We start from the raw sequence: 22,483 nt of genomic DNA on the forward strand, positions 1-22,483 counted from the left end.
CCCGAACAAAGGGAGTTGGCCTTCCTCCTAAACCTACCTATCATCGAACCAGATAACATCTACCGACTCAAAGACATTGTCAATGTCGGGTTTTGGAAGGGTAACACCCACATCAAGATACACACTCCAGCTGTGGTAGCATACCACGACAGCAACCCCCAACTGTACCTGGCTCCCAATTTACGCATGTGTGTTTTGACCAAAGACATTCATTACCTCTGCCCTAGCAAACCTTTCCTCAGAGACAATACTGAAGGAATCTGCGGGTTACAGCCCATGATCAGCGACACACGCTGCCCTGCCGAGGCCAAGCCTCGCACCCAAATCGTCGGAACACAAGCTGAGATTGTGGGCAATCGATGGCTTGTTAACACTCCCACTCGCACCGCCACCCTGACTTACGATCAGCACGACACTGCCACTCGGGTCAGCCTGCCCAGTCAAAGCATGTGGATCCAGGTACCCCTGGGTGCCATCCTCCACCTCGATGACCTGGCCTTGTACCACATCTCAAGTGAGGAGTACCAGTCAGAACTGGAGATCCCACCCTTTTTCATGAACCACAACCTCACTTTGGCCCCCGAGCTGGAACTGAGGATTGAGAAAGGGGGGTCCCAGTTAATTGACATTGCTCCTGTCGACGCCGCCCTCCAAGCACTCTCCCGACTGCCCATTCTGACCAGCTCACCTATAGCCCAAGCTTGGACTGCCGCCGACACAGCCCTTTGCCTCTCCATGGCAATCGGATACATACTGACCCTAGGCCTAGCCTTCATCCTTTTCAAGAGGATGAAGGGGATGCAAGCGTCCATGGACAAGTGCCTGCCTGCCCTTCCCCGGGGTTTCAAGAGGAAACCAAGGAGAGGAGGCACCAACATGGAGAACGTACCAAATCTCATCGAAATGGACTCTCCCTTCGACGACCCAAAGACCGAGGACCAGTAGGGACCACCTGCTGTCCGACATCTGTGCCATCCGACCTCGCTACCGTCCAACGAGATCCGCACGGGGACCTCACTGGCCGAAAGGGGGAAACTGTAGGGTCTGCACAGTCTCAAGGATGAGCAGGTCCCACCATAAACTGTGTTTAAGCCTCAATTCACGGAACTTTGGTTTGTAAATCTTACATCGATTCCGGCCCGGCAGACACTAATGGATCACGAGACCTTCTTTTTATGACTATTTCGATAAGTCCCAAACCTCTCCTCTGTGACTTCAAAGGAGATGCGAACGCCACGGATCGGGTTTCGAAAGACAGGCCCGAATTCCAAACGGTCATAAAAAGAGAAAATACACGCACGCACCCACAGACACACACTCACATACAAAGACTGTATACACAAATATTATACCTGCAAATATGAATGTACCTGCCATTGTAGTGCTCGCTGCATGTATGTGTTACTAGTATAGAATCGTAGAATTGACTGTAGTAGGTTAGTTTTCATGTTAAACGATAGTAATAGAGTGTAAAGTTCTTTGTATGACGAGCGACACCTGTCGAGTTTGATCTCTCCGTAAAGCTGTGAATCCGAGCTATTCACTCATGTACGTTACATTTCTGCCAAATGCATCGTTCAATGTTTAATAATACTATGAAGGAAATGCACTGATTCAACATACCATAAATTTATTCGGGAGACAGGACAAAGGAATGTGGAAACCCGCCAAATTGCAACGCTATCATTGGAGGACGTTATCAGTAAGGCGTTCTGGTTTGTTGTCTTTAAAACACCATGACACGCGTCTTTTGGTGGCACAAGTTTTCTGCACGAGTTCCTGCCGTCAAGACGGACTCTCTTCTTTATTTTCCGGTCATATTACAACAGTTAAACCTTCGTTTGAAACTTCGCCGAAACAACCTCCGGAAGAAGAAGCAACTATCAAACCGAGCGCTCCAAAACTCCAAGCACCCTGACTAACCTATGCAAGTATAACGTTTTTACGATCTTAAATACTGAGTTTCCTTGCTGGCTCTTAAAGGTGAACTGTTGCAATTTGACCTGCTTTGATCATCTCTTTCGTTTCTGCCTTTCCCTCTACTTTGTATGTATTTGTATTTACTTGTGTCCATTTAGCCGTATAACCTGTGTATTACCCGTTTCGTATATTAAACTCATTTTATCCATGCTTTTTGTTCACTTGCTCATTTTAGCAACAACCGAGTCACTTTAACGTTCTGATTCTAATATCCTTGCTCTATATTTGAAGGCTATGATAGAAAGTTAGTCTCCCGGCCCGAGAATAACATTTCTGTCATGATAATCTGTGGATAATTGTCCGTTTCGGTGGACGAACTGATAGTTTTCCACATAATTATTCAACCAGAACTAATCATATATGTGATTGATTATAATTCGTTGTAGTTAATTCACCATATATGTTTAATTCCCCGTTGGGTCGATATATGAACGTCATAAAGCTTTCTGAATTATGATATTCATATTTCATCCATAAATTGATTAATAACTGTACATCGCTACATGGCAATGACCTATTGACCTAAAATGACCTATTAATTGGCATTAACCCTCCGCACAGTGTTGCCATATGGCAACATACTCTTTGTGTTCCTTTCCTTGCCACCGTCTCTTTAAGAGAACATTCTAGTTTTTTTTGTTGGTAAGAGAAGACCTTAGTTTAGCCAATGATGTGCTTTGGTTAAGTCACATGACATGCTTTTTTTTTTTTTTTCTCGGTGACGCGATATCTGACAGACTGCCATCTCTTGTCGGTAGTTGCTGAAAGCAAACTAAAACGTCAGTAACAAACAAGGACCTGCCCATGTCACATTCACAAAAAAAATGTTAACATCATCTCAGGTAAGGTATGATGACATATTAACCACTCAAAAGTTATGAAATTAGTTTTTGGTAAATCGAAAAAATGTCTGTGTTGCCATATGGCAACACTGCGCAATAATGGAATGACATTATTATAATAGGTTAGATAGTTAGCAAAGGCCAGCTGCAGTCTGTTAAGCTATAAGAAAAAAAAAAAATAAAAAATAATGCTAGTGATATAATGTTGATTAGTCGTATGTTAAGGACTGCCATGGCATTTGTATTATAGATTAAATCGACATCAGAGATCTGCCACCACAGCCAGTACTACTGGCCCAGACCTACCACTGTCCTACCATTGTGTCTCAAAAAGACAGGTGCAGGTGGCTGTAAGTGTACTGTTAGGGTGAAGAGCACCAAATGTGATGTGTACACGTGTCTCACCTCTGAAAAAAAAAAATGCTTTTTAAAGTTTCGTACAGAAAAAAGGTGAAGTTTCAAGGATTATGGGGGTTCATGTTCATAACCTTCCTCTCATAAGATTGCGTAATGTTGAATTTTCATGAACTGCAATGTTTTTGGTTTTATGTCAATGTTTTATGATACATGATGAACAGTATTAGATTTGTTTTTAACTGTCTATATTTGCAATTTAAATAATATTCATGAAAAACATAATGAAACTCAAAGAATATACAGCATTATTCAGCAAAAGAGAATGGAAAAGCATAAGATGTTGGAAAATAAGTATAAGGTATTGTTTATAATTACTGCTAAAGCTTATAATATCTCCAATTCAATACAAACAACATTTCTGAGGAAAAAAAATAAATATATACACTTACTGTCAGGGTTCTGTCACTTCTGTCTAGTTTATTTCTTGTTTTGTGACAGAGCTCTGACACTCCCATTCTTGTCGTGTTTTTGTGTGAGCGTACAGTCTCGAGTGTTCTCGGGGCTGTGCGCTCTGTCTGCGTGCCTTGTTTCATTTTGGGAGTGTGGTGTTCGGATCCCGGCACTCGTGTCTAGTTTGGTTTCGGTTTCGTGTCGGGATTCAGACACTCGCGCTCCCAGTCCTGTCTTCATTGTAAGCGCACGGTTTGTGTGTTCTTTCACTTGCCGTGCGCCCTTGTCTCATGTTTTGTGTAGCACGCGGTTATTCCACCTGCCGCGTGCTTTCATGTGTTTTTGTCTTGTGTTGTGTTAGCACGCAGTCTGTGTTTCACGGGCTGCGTGCTCTCATGGGCTAAGTTCACACTGCAGGCTGAAACGACCCAATTCCGATTTTTTTGCCCCTTTGCGACCTGTATCTGATCTTTTCATGACAGTCTGAACGACACAGATCCGATCTTTTCAAATGTGACCCAGGCCACTTCGGTATGTGGTCCTGAATCCGATACGTATCCGATCTTTTGAAATGCGACCTCCGTCTGAACGGCCAGACCACATGTATCCGACCCATACGTCATTGATACGCTACAAATGTCATAATTGTGCGTTGAAGTAGGCGGGAACGAGAAGATAAACAACAACCATGGCGGACGATGCTGCTGAGACCAGTCAATGGAAGGGAAGCGAGGTCACAGATTTAATTAATATTTGGGGTGACAGCTCTATTCAGGCCAAACTCGAGGGCTCTTATCGGAACCGGGCGGTTTACGAAAACATTTCCAGCAAAATGGCCGAGCGTGGTTACAGACGATCCTGGCTCCAATGCCAGCGAAAAATAAAAAGCCTCCGAGCCAAATACAAGGAGGTTAAAGCCTGGAACAAACGAGGTGGCCGTCTACTTCCGCAAACAACGAGTGACGTCGTTGACCGTTGCGTACTCTTCTGCGCATGCGGGTCACTTTTGGGTCATTTCACGTTCACACAGGAGATCACAAAAGGTCGCATTTAATTGAAAATGTGAACGGCCTTGCAAAAAAATCAATTTTTTTCAAAAAATCGGAATTGAGCATTAAGCCCTGCAGTGTGAACGTAGCCATGTTGTCTTGTTTTGTGTGAACACGTGGCTTATGAGTTTCCATAGTCACGTGTTCATGTCTCGTCTTGTGTAAGCACATGGCTTGTGATTTTTCTTCATTGGCCATGTGCTTGTGTCTTTGTTTTGTTTGGTGTGAGCACATGGCTTGTCACGTGTTTCTTGTGCCATATGCTCTCATGTCTATTGTCTTGACCCTGCCCACCTTGTTACCTCATTATTGGTTGATTTGCCCCACCTGTCCTCCCTCATTACCTGCCTTGTTTGCTCTCCTACTTATTCTCCTTGTGTTTGCAGTCCTGTGCTGGTTCGTCGTTGTATCTTCCCTTGTGTTTCCTTTTGTCGAGTCGAGTCGAGTCGAGTCAAGTCAAGTCTGTTTTCCCCCAAACCTGTTGTTTTTGTTTTTATTTTTATTGATTAATAAATGCCCTTCTAACCTGCATTTGAGTCCTCGTCCTTCCATACCTGACACTTACACTTATTCTAAGTTATTTCCACTATTGTACGTTGTTGCCATATGGCAACATATCAAAGTACCTTAAAGGTACAATTTGTGATATTTTTTTTCCGCTAGAGGTCGCTAGAAGCCTATTCAAAACAAAGGCATAGTTTGATGACGCTAAGTTTTAGAGCGGAAACTTGGGACATGTGGTCTCCATCTCAACGGACGGTGCAAAAGAATAGGGATTGGAGTCTGGAAGAACTCATGTTCGTGGATGCGATTATTAACGTTACTTTAGTCTGAAGCAGAGCAGGACCGAGTGTTGCAGGAGCTGAACGAGGAGCTGGAGCGATTGATCAACACACGTCTCACGAGCAGCGGGACTTTTATTATGACACGGTCGCCGGCGCCGCTTCCGCTTTTCCGGTCATGAGTTTACGGGAGCTGTCCTTGTCGACAGAACCAGCGGTAGATGGTAAACAGTAATTATGTTCCATAAATAAGTAACACAATCCACCATAAAACGCGCAAGAAGTAAATAAGGAACTGCTTGAAGCAAGCTAGTGGTTTGCTGGACGCTAGACACTACTTCCGCATTTGTCCACGGCACTGTTGTCATGTGGTTTCTACGTCAGTAAAGGCGGTAACAAAGGGTAACTGACGTCATTGACAGGCGACTGCACTGCCCCGTGTCACTGTTTAGAATGGGAATTTTTCTCATGATTTACAAGTAGTTGAAAACATAAGAGATATTGTTAGTAATCAGCTGGACAAAATGTGTCAATTATTTTTTTTTTTTTTATAGATTTATCATAATGCGTGCGGTATAGGGTTAAAGTGAAATTACTGAACCTAAACATACAAGCTTGATTAAAATGCTTATTTCAGAAGAAAATTTCAGATGGCACTTAGAGACTTTTGCATCTGAACTCTTCAAATGTACTCTGCATGAGTCGAACTCATCCATTCGCGCTCATCTGCGGTTGACTATACTGTGAAAGCTGTGCTTGACAGAGCGGAACAGTGATAAAATGAAGTATACCCGGGCCTTTGGTCCAGATTGTACACTTTATTAAATTTTAAACCAGGGGTCTCAAGCTCAATACTGTATACCTGGGGGCCACTAGCCAGGAGCCAGTTTAACAGTTATATCAGGAGTGCCCTATCTCATTCCTGGAGATGTACCTACCTGCAGAGTTCAGATCCAACACTGATCCAACACACCTATCTGTAATTATCATGTGCTCCTGAAGATCGTAATTAGCTGGTTCAGTTGAGTTTGCTCAGGTTTGGAGCTGAAGTTTGCAGCAAGGTAGATCTCCGGAATTGGGCACCCCTGGTTTATATACTTATAAAGAGCAGTTTGAATACTATAGTAGAAAAAGTTTAAGCCACCATGAATTTGAACTACTGTATACATAGTAGTTAAAGAAGCATGGACATAGTTTAATCTCAAGTCACAAAGTAGACATATCTAAAACTTTAATGAGCATGCAGACTTGTTTGTTGTTGTCCCCTATTTGTGGCTTGTAGTGTGCACAGCGATGAAGCAAGGAGAATTCAGAGAATATGAAGTCTTTATTAAACTAAACAAAACGTCTCGTTTACAAGGGTAACCCTCGTTCCCTAAAGGAGGGAACAGAGATGTACGCTGGACAGACTGACGAATAGGAATCCTATTCGTTGGTCTGACCGATGTACGCCGAATGTGACCAACTGAATGGGAACATGCAGGAGATAACAAGAGCAAACATTAGTAACGTAAACCACACTTACACTGTGTCTACACCAGACATGGCCATTGTCTGGTGTAGACCGTTGTTAGTGTCAAAAAGAACCGACAAGGAGTAACTGAAACACAGGGCTTAAATACACAGGGCAAACAAAGGAAACTTAATGAGAGACAGGTGGCAATAATGAGTAACTAAAGCAACAAAAGAGCACATAATGAGTAACCAAAGAGAAAGAAAGAGAAAACAAGAAATAAACAACATAATCCTGACATAGTGAAAAACAAGTGTACCCTAATTTCAGTTTAATTTGGTTGAAGTTGAAATTGAAATTCGATGCCCTCACAAATCAGTGTTTTTCATGTTGTAATTTTTAGCATTTAGTAGAGTTTTGATTGAATTTATTTATTTATGAGATCATCTATACCTTATATTAAAAAGAAATTTACATTTTTAATTTCCTTCCAAAACTAGCTGTTCAAGTGCCTACTCCAAGATGTGAATGGGTGCTTCATTAGATTAAGGCAATTAAAATTTCATCAATACAAGACTTTTTGCCTGTGTGCCCTGCGGCATTCTTTCTGATCTTAAAAATTAAATTAAAAAATAAATGCAACAGACAATCCTTTTGTATATCAAACCTAATGAGGTCTATTTCCATTTGAGCCTTTGCGCGCACACACACAAACAATGCAAAATGGCCATGTGCGAGCTGTCTTTGGCACTTAGATATTAGCTGCGGTGCCATACATTGTTTTGTTTTGCTCTGTTAGCTTTGTCTCTAGTTGTTTGATTTTTTAGTTCTTTGTACTTTTGTTTCAAATTCAGAAAGGCGTCACTTGCACCTACCTAATGATGCCTGCAGCCTACGCATGAAAGGATCGAAAAGGTTTATCCCTTTTTAATTTTCATGGGATGAAACACATTTTCGAGCAAAACTCAAAGGGTACGACTAATTCACTTTGATAAAAAACAATTCCTTCAGTCACTGTTCCGCGCGGTCTGACTTGAGGCTGTTTTGACTGACTGCAAAAGACACAGATACCATCTTTACGGCCATCGCGAAGAGTGTCAATGGATGAAAAACAGAGCTCATCAAACATGTAATTAGACTGCAAACAACTCCAGACACAGTGTTAATTACAGAGTGAAGTCTTCTGCAGGACAGCTGCTAATACACGCTGACGGCCAGCCAGTACTAACAAAGCTGTCATCTGAGATGAAATAAACAAGTGCGTATTACAGCATCTGTTGCAGTAGGTTTACTCTTTCAGTCTCCAGGCTTTGTTTTTAAACGTCTTTTCATGTCTTTTATAGGGATACAATGGTGCTGTTTCGAGAGTTGAAGTGAGAACATTGTACTTGATGATATGAAGTAAACATTTTAATTTGTGAGGTACTTGGTAAAAAGTTGGCTTTGAATCACGTTGCCAGATATTTCAAAGTTCTGCAAGTATTATTATCAGTGTTATTATTGTCAAATAAACAATTAAACATTGTTTTCTTTAATTAAAATAAAGCTGAAATAAAATAAAATATAAAGATTAGATGAAAAACTAACTTAAACTAAAACAAAAATGTTGCCTTGGAAACTAACTGAAATAAAATAAGTTAAGATGAAGTGCTAAAATTACTAAAACTGAAATAAAAACTAAATAAAAACTAATCACAATGACAAAAGCTATAAAGAAATTACTAAAAGTTAAACTGAAAATACAAAAATAAAACCAAATTCAAAATATGAATATAGACTAAAATAGTAAATAATACTAAATGTCATGATATTTTTTATATTATCATTTCTCCTGAGAAAGATGCATTATACTTGTTAAATATTTGTTTGTCAAGTCTAAAGCTCACTGGAATTTGTTCTAGATCTTTAGACGTGACATTATGGTGCTTTGGAAGCCTATATGAAACCTTTCTTTAAACCTTCATACAGAACATTCTGTGTTTGGTTTCGAACACAGAGTGTATCAGATCAGGGGACGTCACGGACGTTTACGGACCCACGGAAGTGAGGCATGCCTCTTCTGATTGGATTTTAATGGAAATGAGGGTGACGGGGTCATCCTTCGGGCTATTTCCGACGGGCCGTGTCAAATCAATAAGAATAGTTGAAGGAGATGGAGGCGACACAGTTATCATTTACAATCACCTTCAAAAGACGTAAACACCCAGGGAGAACAATGCTCATCACAAAACAACTTTTACAGAAGCATTAGACACTTCATTCTCAAGCACTCTGAATTTATGCATGATGAAGAGATGCAAAGGAAATAGAGAGAGGAGATTGTTAGAGAGAATTGACAGAGGTAAGGGGTGGATGAGACAGGCTCATTTACACCACAGAGACGCCAACAACTGCAGCAGGCCACAGATGAAAGACTTTAAAGAAGAATCAATATATTACTGCCACTCTACCAATCCCTCATCAGTATCAAAAATAATTGGGTCTGAACAAACATTGAAAGAAAAAAAAAAACAACAACATCAAAGCCTTCAAACAACAGTCCACAAAATAACAGATTAACAAATAAAACAGAATTAATAAATAAATTATTCACAATATCAAGCTTTGAAACTGTACGTCTATTGTTCTTTTATTCCATCACTAAATAAACACACACACTCAGATCAAGTTGCAAGGTGAGCTAAGAAAACAAGTCAAATATCATCAAATTAAATACATATTAAACTATCAGAACCACATCCAAAAACACTATGCCTTTTCAACAGAATAATTAAACTCAAAAATCAAAGACAGATAAATGAAGAAAGTCAAAACAATGCATTGGAATAAATTGGCATCTCTCAATTAGCTACAATGCAAGTTAATTAAAAGCAAGATTAGAATAGACAGGCTGTTGTTTTTGAGTTTCTTTCAAGAAATGCCAAGCAACCATTGATTAGTTTGTCTGAATAAACAATCTGAAACTTAATAAGTATATATAATAACAGTGTGCAGAGTATAATGCCATTAGATTATTTGAAAACCATCTGTGTTATTTCAATATTAATTCTACAGGACTGTGAGAATGAGAGATGAGGAGTTTTAATGCTCTTGTTCTTTCATTATATGTGTTTTTTATGCTTTGTGGCATGCAGTTTCCAAGGTTTCATGATATTTTCTCTCCCTGAGCACAAGACAAAATCTCGGGCTCAACATTTGATGGCTGAGAGTACTAGCAGGAAATTACACAAGAAAAATGATGAAAAAAAAAAAGAAAAGAAAGTAAGATTACATACATAAAAATGTTCAGGAAATCATCACAACAAAGCAGTCAGTCTAAACAGTAGCTCAGCCATTTAAGTCAGTGTTGTTGTTAACTAAAACAAAAATTACAAATATTAAAAACATAAAAGTAAAATATCTAGCTTCCACCATTGCGTCAGTTACGCTTTTTTGTAAGTTAAATACGGAAGGAGTAGGATGTACCACAAGTGTTTTGATCTACGAGAGTTTTACACTTCGTAAGTTGAATATGGAAGGCAGTCTTGTGGAAGCTAGATATTTTACTTTATAACTTGTTAAATATGGATATTTTTCTCATACAAATGCATTGCTTCTCTTCAGAACGTTTGATGGATGGATGCACTTTCTTGAGTTTCATACTCGTTGGTCCCGTTCACTGCCATTATAAAGCTTAGATGCATCAGGATATTTATTAAAGGGTTAGTTCACCCAAAAATGAAAATTCTGTAATCTATTACTTACCCTCATGCCGTTCCACACCCGTAAGACCTTCGTTAATCTTTGGAACACAAATTAAGATATTTTAGTTGAAATCCGATGGCTCTGTGAGGCGTCCATAGGGAGCAAAGACATTTCCTCTCTCAAGATCCATTAATGTACTAAAAACATATTTAAATCAGTTCATGTGAGTACAGTGGTTCAATATTAATATTATAAAGTGACAAGAATATTTTTGGTTCAGATGCATCGGAGCATAAATGAATAAGTGTATCGAATCTGCTATTCAGAGCGCCAAAGTCACGTGATTTCAGCCATTGACAGTTTGACACATGATCTGAATCATGATTCGATACACTGATTCATTTGTGCTCAGAATCTTCCTGAAGCAGTGTTTTGAAATCGGCAGTCACTAAATAAGTCGTTATTTTTTTTTATTTTTTTGGCGCACCAAAAATATTCTTGCCACTTTATTATATTAATATTGAACCACTGTACTCACATGAACTGATTTAAATATGTTTTTAGTACCTTTATGGATCTTGAGAGAGGAAGTGTCATTGCTCCCTATGGAGGCCTCAAGGAGCCATCGGATTTCAACTAAAATATCTTAATTTGTGTTCTGAAGATTAACGAAGGTCTTACGGGTGTGGAACGGCATGAGGATGAGTAATAAATGACAGAATTTTCATTTTTGGGTGAACTAACCCTTTAATATAACTCTGTGTTCATCAGAAAGAAGAAAGACATATACACCTAGGATGGCTTGAGGGTGAGTAAATCTGGGGTTAATTTTCATTTTAAAGTGAACTAATCCTTTAAAAAAATATTAAATGATAATGTGTCTCAAATGTCATTAAACATTCTATCAATTGTGAAAGACCAATGTAATCAACTTGAACAATGACCAGTATTCTGGTAGAGCTGATATTCTATCCCATCTCTAAGCTATGTAAAAACATTAAATATCGCCAGCGGCAAAGAACAGAGAAGCAGAGGGAACAAAAGCAATACAGCCAGAATCAATAACAAAGATATGACCAAAAATCAATGTTCATTCGCAGAGGTAACCGCCAGACAGGACTATCATTTTGGTGGGTGAGGCATGACTCTTCAGATTCAAACAACAATGATGTGAAATCCCATTACAGAAGAGGGCAACGGAGGGCAGCACTGAGACCTCTAATGGAACAGCGCTGTGAGGTGGCGTAAAGAGAGCCTGTCATCTCAGAGATGAGGAAGGGGGAGAAGAAATTTTTTAAGGTTCTTATTGTGAGTAAGGTGACAAGGATTGAAGAATTACCAAAAAGAGCTTGTCTACAAGCAGCGAAGTACCACATGTGGCATGCCACACTTGCCCAGTAATAAACAGGTATCATAGATGAACAGCTGTGATGGTTCAAGGAAACACTAGAGTACCTCTTATACATCTTAAGATGCCATTAAGATCCATTAGTTTTCCATTACATGTTAATGCTTCTGGAAAACTCAAGGGCTGTTTGACATTCACAAATGAGAACTAATTGAACAGAACAAGAGTTGGGAATGTGAGCAGAATGTATTCAGCATGCATATTTCTTAGAATTGGTTCACCTGGAGTAATTGAAGAGTCGACTGCCCCAGTGTGAGTGGTTCCCTCTGGAGCCTCCGTGAAAGAAGCAGGAGTCGGTCCCGTCAAAGTAATTCAGCCCATCTTCTGTGTTGCTGGAGGCGTGACTGTGGACCACATCCAGCAGAACCGTGATGCCCATGGAGTGTGCGGTATCAACCAGATGCTTCAGATCATCAGGAATGCCAAAGCGGCTGAGGGAAAAGTGAATGCATGGTTTGTACAGTGAATTGGTTAGATGTTGGATAGGTTGATGGTTATTAGATGATAAATCTTAAGTAGTAAGCAAAAGGTTAAAAGCTTGAATCAGAATTATCAAAAGGGTCGAATCAGAATTTTCAAAACCATGTCCTTGAGCAAAGCACGTAACCCTACTTTACTTCACAGGACTGTCCATGCAACTGTACATTGCCTAAAATAAAAAGGTCATTTATTATGAATACATAATAAGCAGCTAATTATAAAATGATACTATCCACATTCACCTTTGATGGCAAATCTCAGAAATAGGAGACATATTTCAGCAATAAGGACTGGGGCAAGCGTGAAAGACACTCGGGACATTTGACGCAATTGCAGCGCCGCCATTCTCCAGTTCTCCATTCTCCAGTGTTTTTATGTCTTGCCAATTTAAAACATTCAAATGTTTTTCTCAAGATGCAAAAGAGAATTAAATTTGCTACTTGTGTGCTGTCTGAGATGGATTTCTGTGCGCACATACCTGAGTGTGAACAACTAATCGAGTTCTCTTTCTTTTTTTATATACTGCAGTGGGATTTATTGTTACCCCCAGAAAGTTCTTCAACCAATCAGATTCAAGTATTCAACAGCCCCGTAGGTAGATACAGTGCAGAACCTTAAATATTTGTTTGTTTTCAGGTTTAAATTAGACTTTGAAGAACAGATTTACAATGGGCCTATTTACACCTGTTCATTCATGCAATTTTACGTATTGGATATAGCTATCTGTATAGTTAAAACTGTTCCCTTTCGATACTTCACTCGTACTGCGTATGGGGAAAGGTCTCCCTTTTTCCCCGCTGCTGAAGCCTTTTTCAATAACGCAGTGTAACTGCACCGTCATTGGTTCACTCATAGACAAGTTGTTGAACCAATGGCGGCGCGGCATAGCTGCGCGGCCTATGGCGACAAAGCGCGCGAATATTCCCGCCGAAATGGGCGGGGTATAGGGCTATATAAGCAGGCGTTTCGCCATAGGATTTCAGTGTTTTCTCCTTCAGCGACGACATCTACTTCTCTTCGCTGATCTCCGCCTGAAGCCGAAGAAGCTCGCCGCCTTCTGCTCTCGCCGCCGTCTGAAGAGGCTCCCGCAGCGGACTCGCCTGGACTCGCCGGTGGAAGAAAGCGCCGGCGCCCTCGCGGACTGCAGCTTCTAGCGCCGTCGCCGAGCCGCCGCCTCCCGCTTCCCGCTTCCGGCCGCTTCCTGTGCGTCCCCTGCCGCCATCCGGCGCGCCGCCTGAGAGCTTCATCCGCGGCTTAAACGCCGCTCTAAAAGAGCGATTTCCAGCGGTTTTCACCGCTTTAAGAGCTTCCGTGGCCCTCGCCGCTCTAAAAGAGCCACCCAATTGCCGTTTTCACGGCAGCGGCGTCTCACGATGCCCCGCCACTCATGTGGTACTTGCAGGGCCCCCTGCACGACGACGATGGACACAGCGAGTGTGTCGCTTGCCTGGGCAAGCCCCACGCAGACGGCGCGCTCGCTGGAGACTCATGCCCGCACTGCGAGTGTATGAGTCTCGCTTCCCTGCGCTCGCGGGTCGCCTTCTTCACTGAGGGCGATCTCGCCGCTCGCGCCCTCCCGTCTCCTTCCTCCCGCGGTCCGGCGAGGAAAAGACAGCGGGGTAGAGCGACTCAGCGCCAGGAGTTGAGCGAGCTCACGCCGGCCCAGCCCCCGCGTGCCTCGCCCTCTCCTCCCAGGGAACTCTCTCCAGTTCTGTTCTCTCGCCCTGAGCAGCGTCCCTCCGCAGAAGCGAGTGACCTCGTCTCATTCGGGGGAACAGACGACGAACAAGACGACTCCATGTCTCTTGCGGCTTCCGAAGAGGAAGGATGGGCTGGCGAGCCGGAAGACCCCGCTCCACCGCCTCCCTTGGAACCCATCGAGCATGGCCAGGGCATGGATGCCGAGCTCTTCCGCATCCTGTCTAGAGCCGTTGAAGAGCTGGACCTCGAGTGGGCCCCTCCAGAGGAGCCGTCTCGCAGCCGCCTGGACGAATGGTTTCTGCCAGGCCGCCGCCAAGCACCTCGCCAGCGTTCAGCGCCCTTCTTTCCTGAGGTCCACGAAGAGCTGACGAAGTCATGGCGCGCTCCTTACTCTGCCCGCCTCCACACTACGCACCGCTCCGCCCTCACCGCCGTCGACGGCGCCGAGGAGAAGGGATACGAGCGCTTGCCACCCCTAGATGAAGCGGTGGCTGCTCACCTCTGTCCTCCCGCGGCTGTGGGTTGGAAGACGAAGAGGGCCCTTCCTTCCAAGCCCTGTCGGACCACCTCTACTCTGGCTGGACGGGCTTACACCTCGGCGGGCCAAGCTGCCTCTGCGCTCCACACCATGGCCATATTTCAAGCATTCCAGGCCAAACTCCTCCGCTCTCTGGATGAGTCTGGAATCGACGCGCCAGCCTTCAAAGATCTCCGCAGCGCCACGGATCTTGCCCTGCGAGCTACGAAGGCTACGGCCCAGGCCATCGGTCGTTCCATGGCCAGCCTGGTCGTGTTGGAGCGCCACCTGTGGCTCAACCTAACGGAGATCAAAGACCTAGACAAGACGGCCTTCTTAGACGCCCCGGTCTCGCCTTCTGGTCTCTTCGGGCCTGCAGTGGATGGCTTCACTGAGCGCTTTACTGCCGCGCAGAAATCGTCTCAGGCTATGAGGCATTTCTTGCCTAAGCGCTCCAGCTCCGCTTCTGCGTCTAGCCGCCCCAGGACTGCGCCGGCTCAGCAGAACAAACCAGCCCCACCTGCAACACAGGCAGCGCCGCCCCAGGAGCATCGCCAGCGCTCGCGCCCTGCGAAGCGCCCTCCCTTCCCGAGGCGCCAGGGACCCCGGCCCAGGATTGTGCTGGACCCGGTGCCTCCGAAGTCGTCCTGATTCGTCGGACAGGAAGAGGATGGGGGACCGTCCCGTTACGACCGGACCACCCCAAAAGCTCCCACGGGTAATTTCCCCTCCGCCTCGTTTATTTCCGGGCGTGGGAAACATACTCCAAGTGACAGCTGGGCCCACACCTGTTGCGCCCACTCCAAACGCCGTTTTCACGGCGGACAAATTTTTACCTCATCACAAAAAGAGCAAATTTCCTCTTCCACCCCTCGCGGTGTACGACCCTCTCAACGGCGGTCTGTCACCCAACATTATTCAACCCCTAGCCACTCGGGCCGAGGCCTGGCAGGCCATCCCCGATGTGTCAGAATGGGTCATGGGGATCGTAAACCAGGGCTACTCGCTCCAGTTTGCACGACGGCCCCCCGCTTCGCCGGGGTGCTTCAAACATCGGTCAATCCGGACGACGCTCATGTCCTCCGGGCCGAAGTCATGTCGTTGCTGGAAAAAGGAGCTGTGGAAATGGTTCCTCCGTCAGAGAGCGAGACAGGCTTTTACAGCCGCTACTTTCTGGTCCCCAAAAAGGATGGCGGTCTCAGACCCATCCTAGACCTCAGGCTTTTGAATCACTCCCTCATGAGACGGAAGTTCAAAATGCTGACGCTGAAGCAGATCCTCGCGCACATTTGCCCCGAGGACTGGTTCTGCTCGCTGGACCTGAAGGATGCGTATTTTCACATCCAGATAGCCCCCGTCACAGACGATTCTTGAGATTCGCATACGAAGGGGTGGCATACCAATATACGGTCCTGCCCTTCGGGCTGTCTCTGGCTCCCCGCACTTTCACCAAGTGCATGGACGCGGCGCTTTCCCCTCTGAGACAGATGGGAATCCGGGTTCTGAATTATCTCGACGACTGGCTCATCTTAGCCCGTTCGCGAGACGAGCTGGAACGCCACAGATCCGTGCTCCTCAGCCATCTACAATGCCTGGGTCTCAGGGTCAACTTAGCCAAGAGCTCGCTATGCCCCACTCAACGAATCTCGTTTCTGGGAGCAGTTTTCGACTCGGTCCATATGACGGCAGTAGTCTCGCCAGAGCGCGCCCTGGCAATTCAGCAGCTCACGGCATCTGTCACGAACAAAGCCTATCTCCCTCTGAAGTTTTTCCAGAGGCTGCTAGGGCTGATGGCTTCCGCCTCCCCGGTGCTGCAGCTAGGCCTTCTTCGGATGCGGCCTCTTCAGTACTGGTTGAAGTTCCGGGTTCCTCCCAGCACATGGCGGCACGGCCGCCTATGTCTCAAGGTCAATCGGGCCTGTCTTCTAGCCCTGAAACCTTGGATGGATCCAGTATGGTTCCAACGCGGAGTCCCTTTACAGGCGGTCTCACGGAGGACGGTGCTCTCAACAGACGCCTCCAACTTGGGCTGGGGCGCTGTGTGCGAGGGCAGACCGGCCTTCGGCTCGTGGAGCCACGAGGAAAGCCATCTACACATCAACTGTCTAGAGATGCTAGCAGTGATGAAAGCCCTTCAGTTCTTTCAGGCTTACTTGACGGGACGTCATGTTCTAGTTCGGTCAGACAGTATGACGGTGGTGTCATACCTGAACCACCAAGGCGGTCTTTCGTCCAGCCGCTTATGCGCTCTGGCGAAACGTCTGCTGGAATGGGCTCTTCCGAGGCTTCAGTCGCTCAGAGCGACTCATGTTCCTGGCAGGAACAATCTGGGTGCGGACATGTTGTCACGGAGCAACATCCCCTCCGACGAGTGGATGCTCCACCCCCAAGTGGTCCTCACGATCTGGGAGTTCTTCGGGAAGGCAGAGGTAGACCTCTTCGCCTCAGAAGACAACTTTGTACCGTGAACTTTTCAATGCGCAGCGCAACTGCGCTCTCTGACTCGATATTGCTTCAAGCACATCATTCTGCACCTGGGTTGTGCATTACCGTTTTTTTGCTGCTGTTTTTAAGCATTTCATATTATCATGGTTTTGCACACTGAAAGATTAACAAACAGATGCATTTTGTCCAGTTGCCTCTGGAATGTGAAAAAATGCCCACTCTTACTGATCAGAGTCAGTCAGTCACTTGTGTGCACTTGATGCCCAGTAGTCGTGCTAATTGTTTATCAGACCTGCGCGCTTTCATTGACTTAATTCTCACACTTTAATAGTATTTATAACTCCTAACTTAATAAAACAAGCTATGTTACTATGAGGAATGATTACCTTAAAATGTAGAACTGAATGCAGGTGTGAGGTACTTTATCTGAATGACATACACTCTCTCGCTTTTGCTCACATCTCAGCAATTACCCCTCTGCATACGTACCATACGTTGCCATTAAGAGGAATCGAATCAAAACCAAAATCATTATATTTACATTTCCAAAAATTAAGGCCAGGTAACACCAGAAGAGAGTCCTCCATTAGTGTTCCCATTCGGTTCCCATTCTGTTAGTACACAACCTGGATCTTGCTTCATGGGTACTTAATTGCAGAAACATTTAAGCCTTAGCCATAAATGCCTGTACTGCTAACAAGATGCAGGGAAAACAACTTCTAATGGCATTTTTGTGTTTTATATTTTGCTTGCTGCAAAACTATTTAATCAGAATATACATAGGATCTTAAATGGCCATCGATGGAAAAACATCTTCTACCAGGAGCTAACTGCTAAAGCTAGCAAAACCACAAGTAAATAAAGCACCATCTACAAGATATAAAGCGAGTGGTTTTCGATCCAAGGGTAAAGTCACAAAACAAATACTCACTTTAAACTTCCAGCATGCCCAGCCAGCTCTATATCTACTTTGTGGGGTTAAAAGATATCAGGACAAAGAACAAGTAAAGTGAGAAGAGAGCTAATGATATTCCAAGTCACCTCCCTCGCTTGCTCCCTCCACCCAGCAGAAAGAGGAATAGGTCTTAAATGTGCATGAGTGATCAATCATGAGTGAAATTACTCTGTATACATTGCACTTTATCTGGACTGGTCCACCAGTGCTGGCCGCCTCAGCCAGCCAAAGCCAAATAAAGATTCCCAATGACTCTGTCATATCTTATTAGGTTGAGGGAGTTGCTCACTCCCCACATTCAAAGATGCAATTTTCTTTCATGAGAGTTTATTTATTTTGGAGACCCAATTCTGTTTTTTACTATTGTTATTTATCAGGGCTTTCTTCTATTTGGGGATTAGCGGCAAATGTGTTTACAGTAAGATTACTGCCCTTGACAGAGGACCTCATCCTGATTTAAAGACTGGAATTACTGCTGCACAGGCTGAGAGACAACCCCACCAAACCCTGAGCTCTAAAGGAAAATGAAAAGCGTTTAGATACCGTCACACGCTCAGTCTCCCAGGCCTTGTAGATATAACGTTAATAAATAAAATGTGACCAGGGCAGAGCATGCTAATGCGTTTTGGTGAAGGAGAAGTGCATGTTCTTGCCACATCCGGAACAACTAGATGTGAAGTCCCGAGGTGAAAATAATTTCCTTCGGGACGTAGGTGTTAACCTTCATTCTTAAAAATACAATCCATAACTGCCCTAGTGACTTTAAGGCTGTTAGTCACCCGACAGCTTCAAGAGGGAAATGTAAACATATCCTGTACAGAAGCGGCTGTTTTTTTATTCTACATTGCATAGTTTTGATAATATTTTAAGGATACTGGTGCCCAAATTCCACCGGTGTTTGACTGGATGCACGACCATTGGTGTCAACGACAAACAATATGGGAATATTTCTCCTCCTCTTAAAGAGTTGACAAGCCTATTTACATTGTTATACATGTAAACCTACCTTGAAGCTGCAAAGAAGTTAGTAACCTGATAGCCAAAGCTTGCATAGTAGGCATGTTCCATGATTGCCATGAGCTGGACACAGTTATATCCTGAGATGGAAAAAAAAAAGCATTTTAATTCAATTTAAGAATCAAAAGACCTTCAAGAAGATCTTCAAAGTGAAACACATCAAGGCGTAATCTTTGTATAAGTTGTTATCTTAACAAAATTAATTAATTTTAAGTGCTGGAACATCCACACTGGAGAATGTAAATGAATGAAAACAATTAAAAATGAGTGAAACCAAAGCATAGGTTTAAATGTCAACTGCAGCATGATCCGAATCGTCAATGACGAAACGACAGCATGATAAATTACAATTAAGCTGATATTTTTCATTAAGAGAATATGTGAACAGAATAAACACTTTCTGTGAATAATAAGCTTGTGATACAAATTATATTGCTAGGTTTTGATAAAGAACTTCAAAGAAGTTTTAAAACGTCCAGTGGTTTCAGGTGGAGTTCTCCTTAACGATCTGCTTCTGCTTTCTCCATCCAATAGTCTTGGAGCTCAGAATCTCTGCTGAGAAGCTCCTGTAAACTACATCCTGTAACAACCAAACCTGTGGAAAACTCAGTGGAAAACTCAACACACTCTCACTCAACAGAACCTGACAGAGAACTGAGAGAGGACTGAATTTCTGCTACTGACAACAGCTCAACACTCAACACACATCCTCTGATATTAAATAAATGGAGAGGTTTTGAGAGTAAATTTAAGAAATTGCTATTGATATATATTTTTAGATATTTAAATGTTGTTTTAATAGAACTAATGAGTTGTTCTATCTGAATTGTTTCATTCTTTATAAATGATTGTTGACTATAGTGCAATTAGTCGTGGACAGAGAACTAAAGACAATATAGGTTATAACAAGGTTCTTTTGACATTTTTACGAGTTGTTTTTATGAAAACAATACCGCAAGGGCAATTTCCAGGATCCAATAACATCAAATCAAACTGCTGTGATTCCAGGCAAACTTAAACTTGTTAGAAGGGGTAATAAGTATGGCTAAAGCATTCGTCATAGCTGAGAATCATGTAAATACATTTAAATCCTATGCAGGTGCATGCTTTGAGCGCTGTCTGTGATCTTCTAACTGAACATTTACATAGTGTTTGATACTTGAGTGTATCACCAAAATATAATATATTATTTTATATTAATATTTCATGATGTATGCTCATCATCCCTAAGAAAAAGATACCAGTAGTGCCATAAAACTTTAACACAAATTTCAAATACTGTACCTTTCAAAACTTTGAGGTCGGTACATTTTGTTTTTTTAAGAAATTAATACTTTTATTCTGCAAGGACACATCAAATTGGTTGTATCATTACAGAAGTCTTTACACTTTATCAAAAGATTTCTATTTCAAATAAATTCTTTTGAATTTTCTGTTCATCAAAGAACCCTATTATATATTACAATTTCCACGAAAATATTAAGCGGCACAACTGTTTTCAACATTGATAATAATGAAAAAGGTTCTTGAGCACTAAATCAACATATTATAATGATTTCTGAAGAATCACTGAAGACTGGAGTAATGATGCTGAAAATTCAGCTTTGCATCACAGGAACAAATTAAATTTTAGAATATATTAAAATAGAAGACAGACATTATAAATTGTAATCATATTTTATAATATTAGTGTTTTTATTGTATTTATGATAAAATACATGTAGCCTTGGTGAGCATGAGAGACATTTGAAAAACCTTACCAACCCCAGACTTTTGAACTGTACTAATATAGTTACAGCTAAGAAGTCTCACCCTGCTCTCATTTGATATGTGTAATGTGTATCTAAGTAGGTTACGCACATACAGCAAGTGCATTTAGCCCAGCACAAAGCATTGTTTTTTGGATGTTCTAGTTCAGTCGCAAAATATATGTCATAAAAGTGTTTTTTTTTTTTTTTTTTTTTGTATCTTTAGGTTCAGTTTTAAGAGTGTCAGTGTGAACGCTAAGTGAACCAGGGCTAATTGTATTATTTTCTTTTTCGATCCAGACCAAAATAACCAAGAGAACTGAACTACAAGTGTGAACACACCATAAGTCATACAGAAAGTTTGCAACAATAATGATTAATAAATAATGACAGAATTTCATTCTAGTGTGATTATTAGTTTTAAAATACAAGTGATCATCTTGAACACCCTTTTTGGACAGAGATGTGTTATCAATTGTGTATCTTGCAGTGGTTATGACTGTACCTCAGTCATCTGAGAGACTAACCATTGTTTTCTCTCTCCCAGCATAGTGGTACATAAGTTAGACTTGCTGGCTTCTGCATCTGTGATATTTGTGTTTAGCTCCTTTTGTTTGTCAATCAACTTTTTCGCAGCACTTTTTCATGTGAATGTTGATTAAAACTGCAGAACAAAGGATGCTTTTGTGCCCTGCTTGTCTGACTCAGTCCTCCTCCGTCACAAAATCTGTTATCAATGGATTTAAACTTCAGACCTGTCAAGCAACATTTTATCATTCAGTACACAACAAAAAAATCCTGATATCTCAAGGGCAGGCCATACTTAATCTATAATAATATAATAACTTTTTTTTTTTTCAAATAGAAATGTTCCTTTGAATGCATTTCTTTGGAGATTCACTGCCATTTTAGTAAATTCTCAAATTCAGACTTCAAAGGACTTTGATTATTGTATTGTGCTCGTGACATTAAACTTTTTATATTAGAAGTCCATTTCAAAATGTATTCCTGTGCAACTAGAATAATTCCTTCAATGGATTAATTTTGAAGGGGAAAATAAGACATGAAAGATTTTAAGGGTAAAATAAGGGCACCACCATTTCTAAAACTAGTGCCAAAAGCTCTTCCATTAGGAGCCAAAGTGCAGCTTTGCTTTTGTTGCCTTTTGGAGAGTTGCGGAGCACATTAACCGAGGCACAGAACCCCGGGGAGAGCACCGATCATGAGAGAGAGCAGTCAAAGGCTGCACAATGACTCACTATTTTAACATCCATTTAAGGGGTGAAAAATAATTTTACGCTAACTAACTCTCTGCTTACAAACAGATTTGCTCCAGGCGAAGGTTAACGCTTCAGCCCTCGAGAAAACAAACAACAGAAGGTTATGTTTTATGGATCAGACCAATGCAATGAACACTAATGTTTAAGGTACCTTCTGTAATCCCCACAGCTCAAAAAAACTTATTTGGAACCTTCTGACAAAGTAATTGTGGGCTGACTGCCTCTCAGGCTTCCATGTCAAAAGCTCTGTAAGGGAACAATCATGGGAAACGGCTCTCTGTGCAGTAATGGAATCACTCGAGGCGGCAGCTGTTCTCACATCTGCTAACTAAACT

The 22,483-nt window shown here is 42.5% G+C and overlaps 1 protein-coding gene across 1 annotated transcript in view; it reads right to left on the reverse strand.

The window, feature by feature from the left end:
* The window catches only part of gbe1a (glucan (1,4-alpha-), branching enzyme 1a), a 193,540-nt gene that overhangs the window by 111,683 nt on the left and 59,374 nt on the right, over positions 1-22,483 (reverse strand). The window contains exons 6-7 of the mRNA XM_067397121.1: positions 19,110-19,200; positions 12,227-12,436 (exon numbers count right to left, since the gene is read on the reverse strand). Coding sequence (XP_067253222.1) covers positions 12,227-12,436; positions 19,110-19,200 — 301 coding nt within the window. The remainder of the gene's footprint in view (positions 1-12,226; positions 12,437-19,109; positions 19,201-22,483) is intronic.

The sequence above is a fragment of the Chanodichthys erythropterus genome, chromosome 10, assembly GCF_024489055.1.
Source record: "Chanodichthys erythropterus isolate Z2021 chromosome 10, ASM2448905v1, whole genome shotgun sequence".
In the NCBI taxonomy this organism is placed as follows: Eukaryota; Metazoa; Chordata; class Actinopteri; order Cypriniformes; family Xenocyprididae; genus Chanodichthys; species Chanodichthys erythropterus.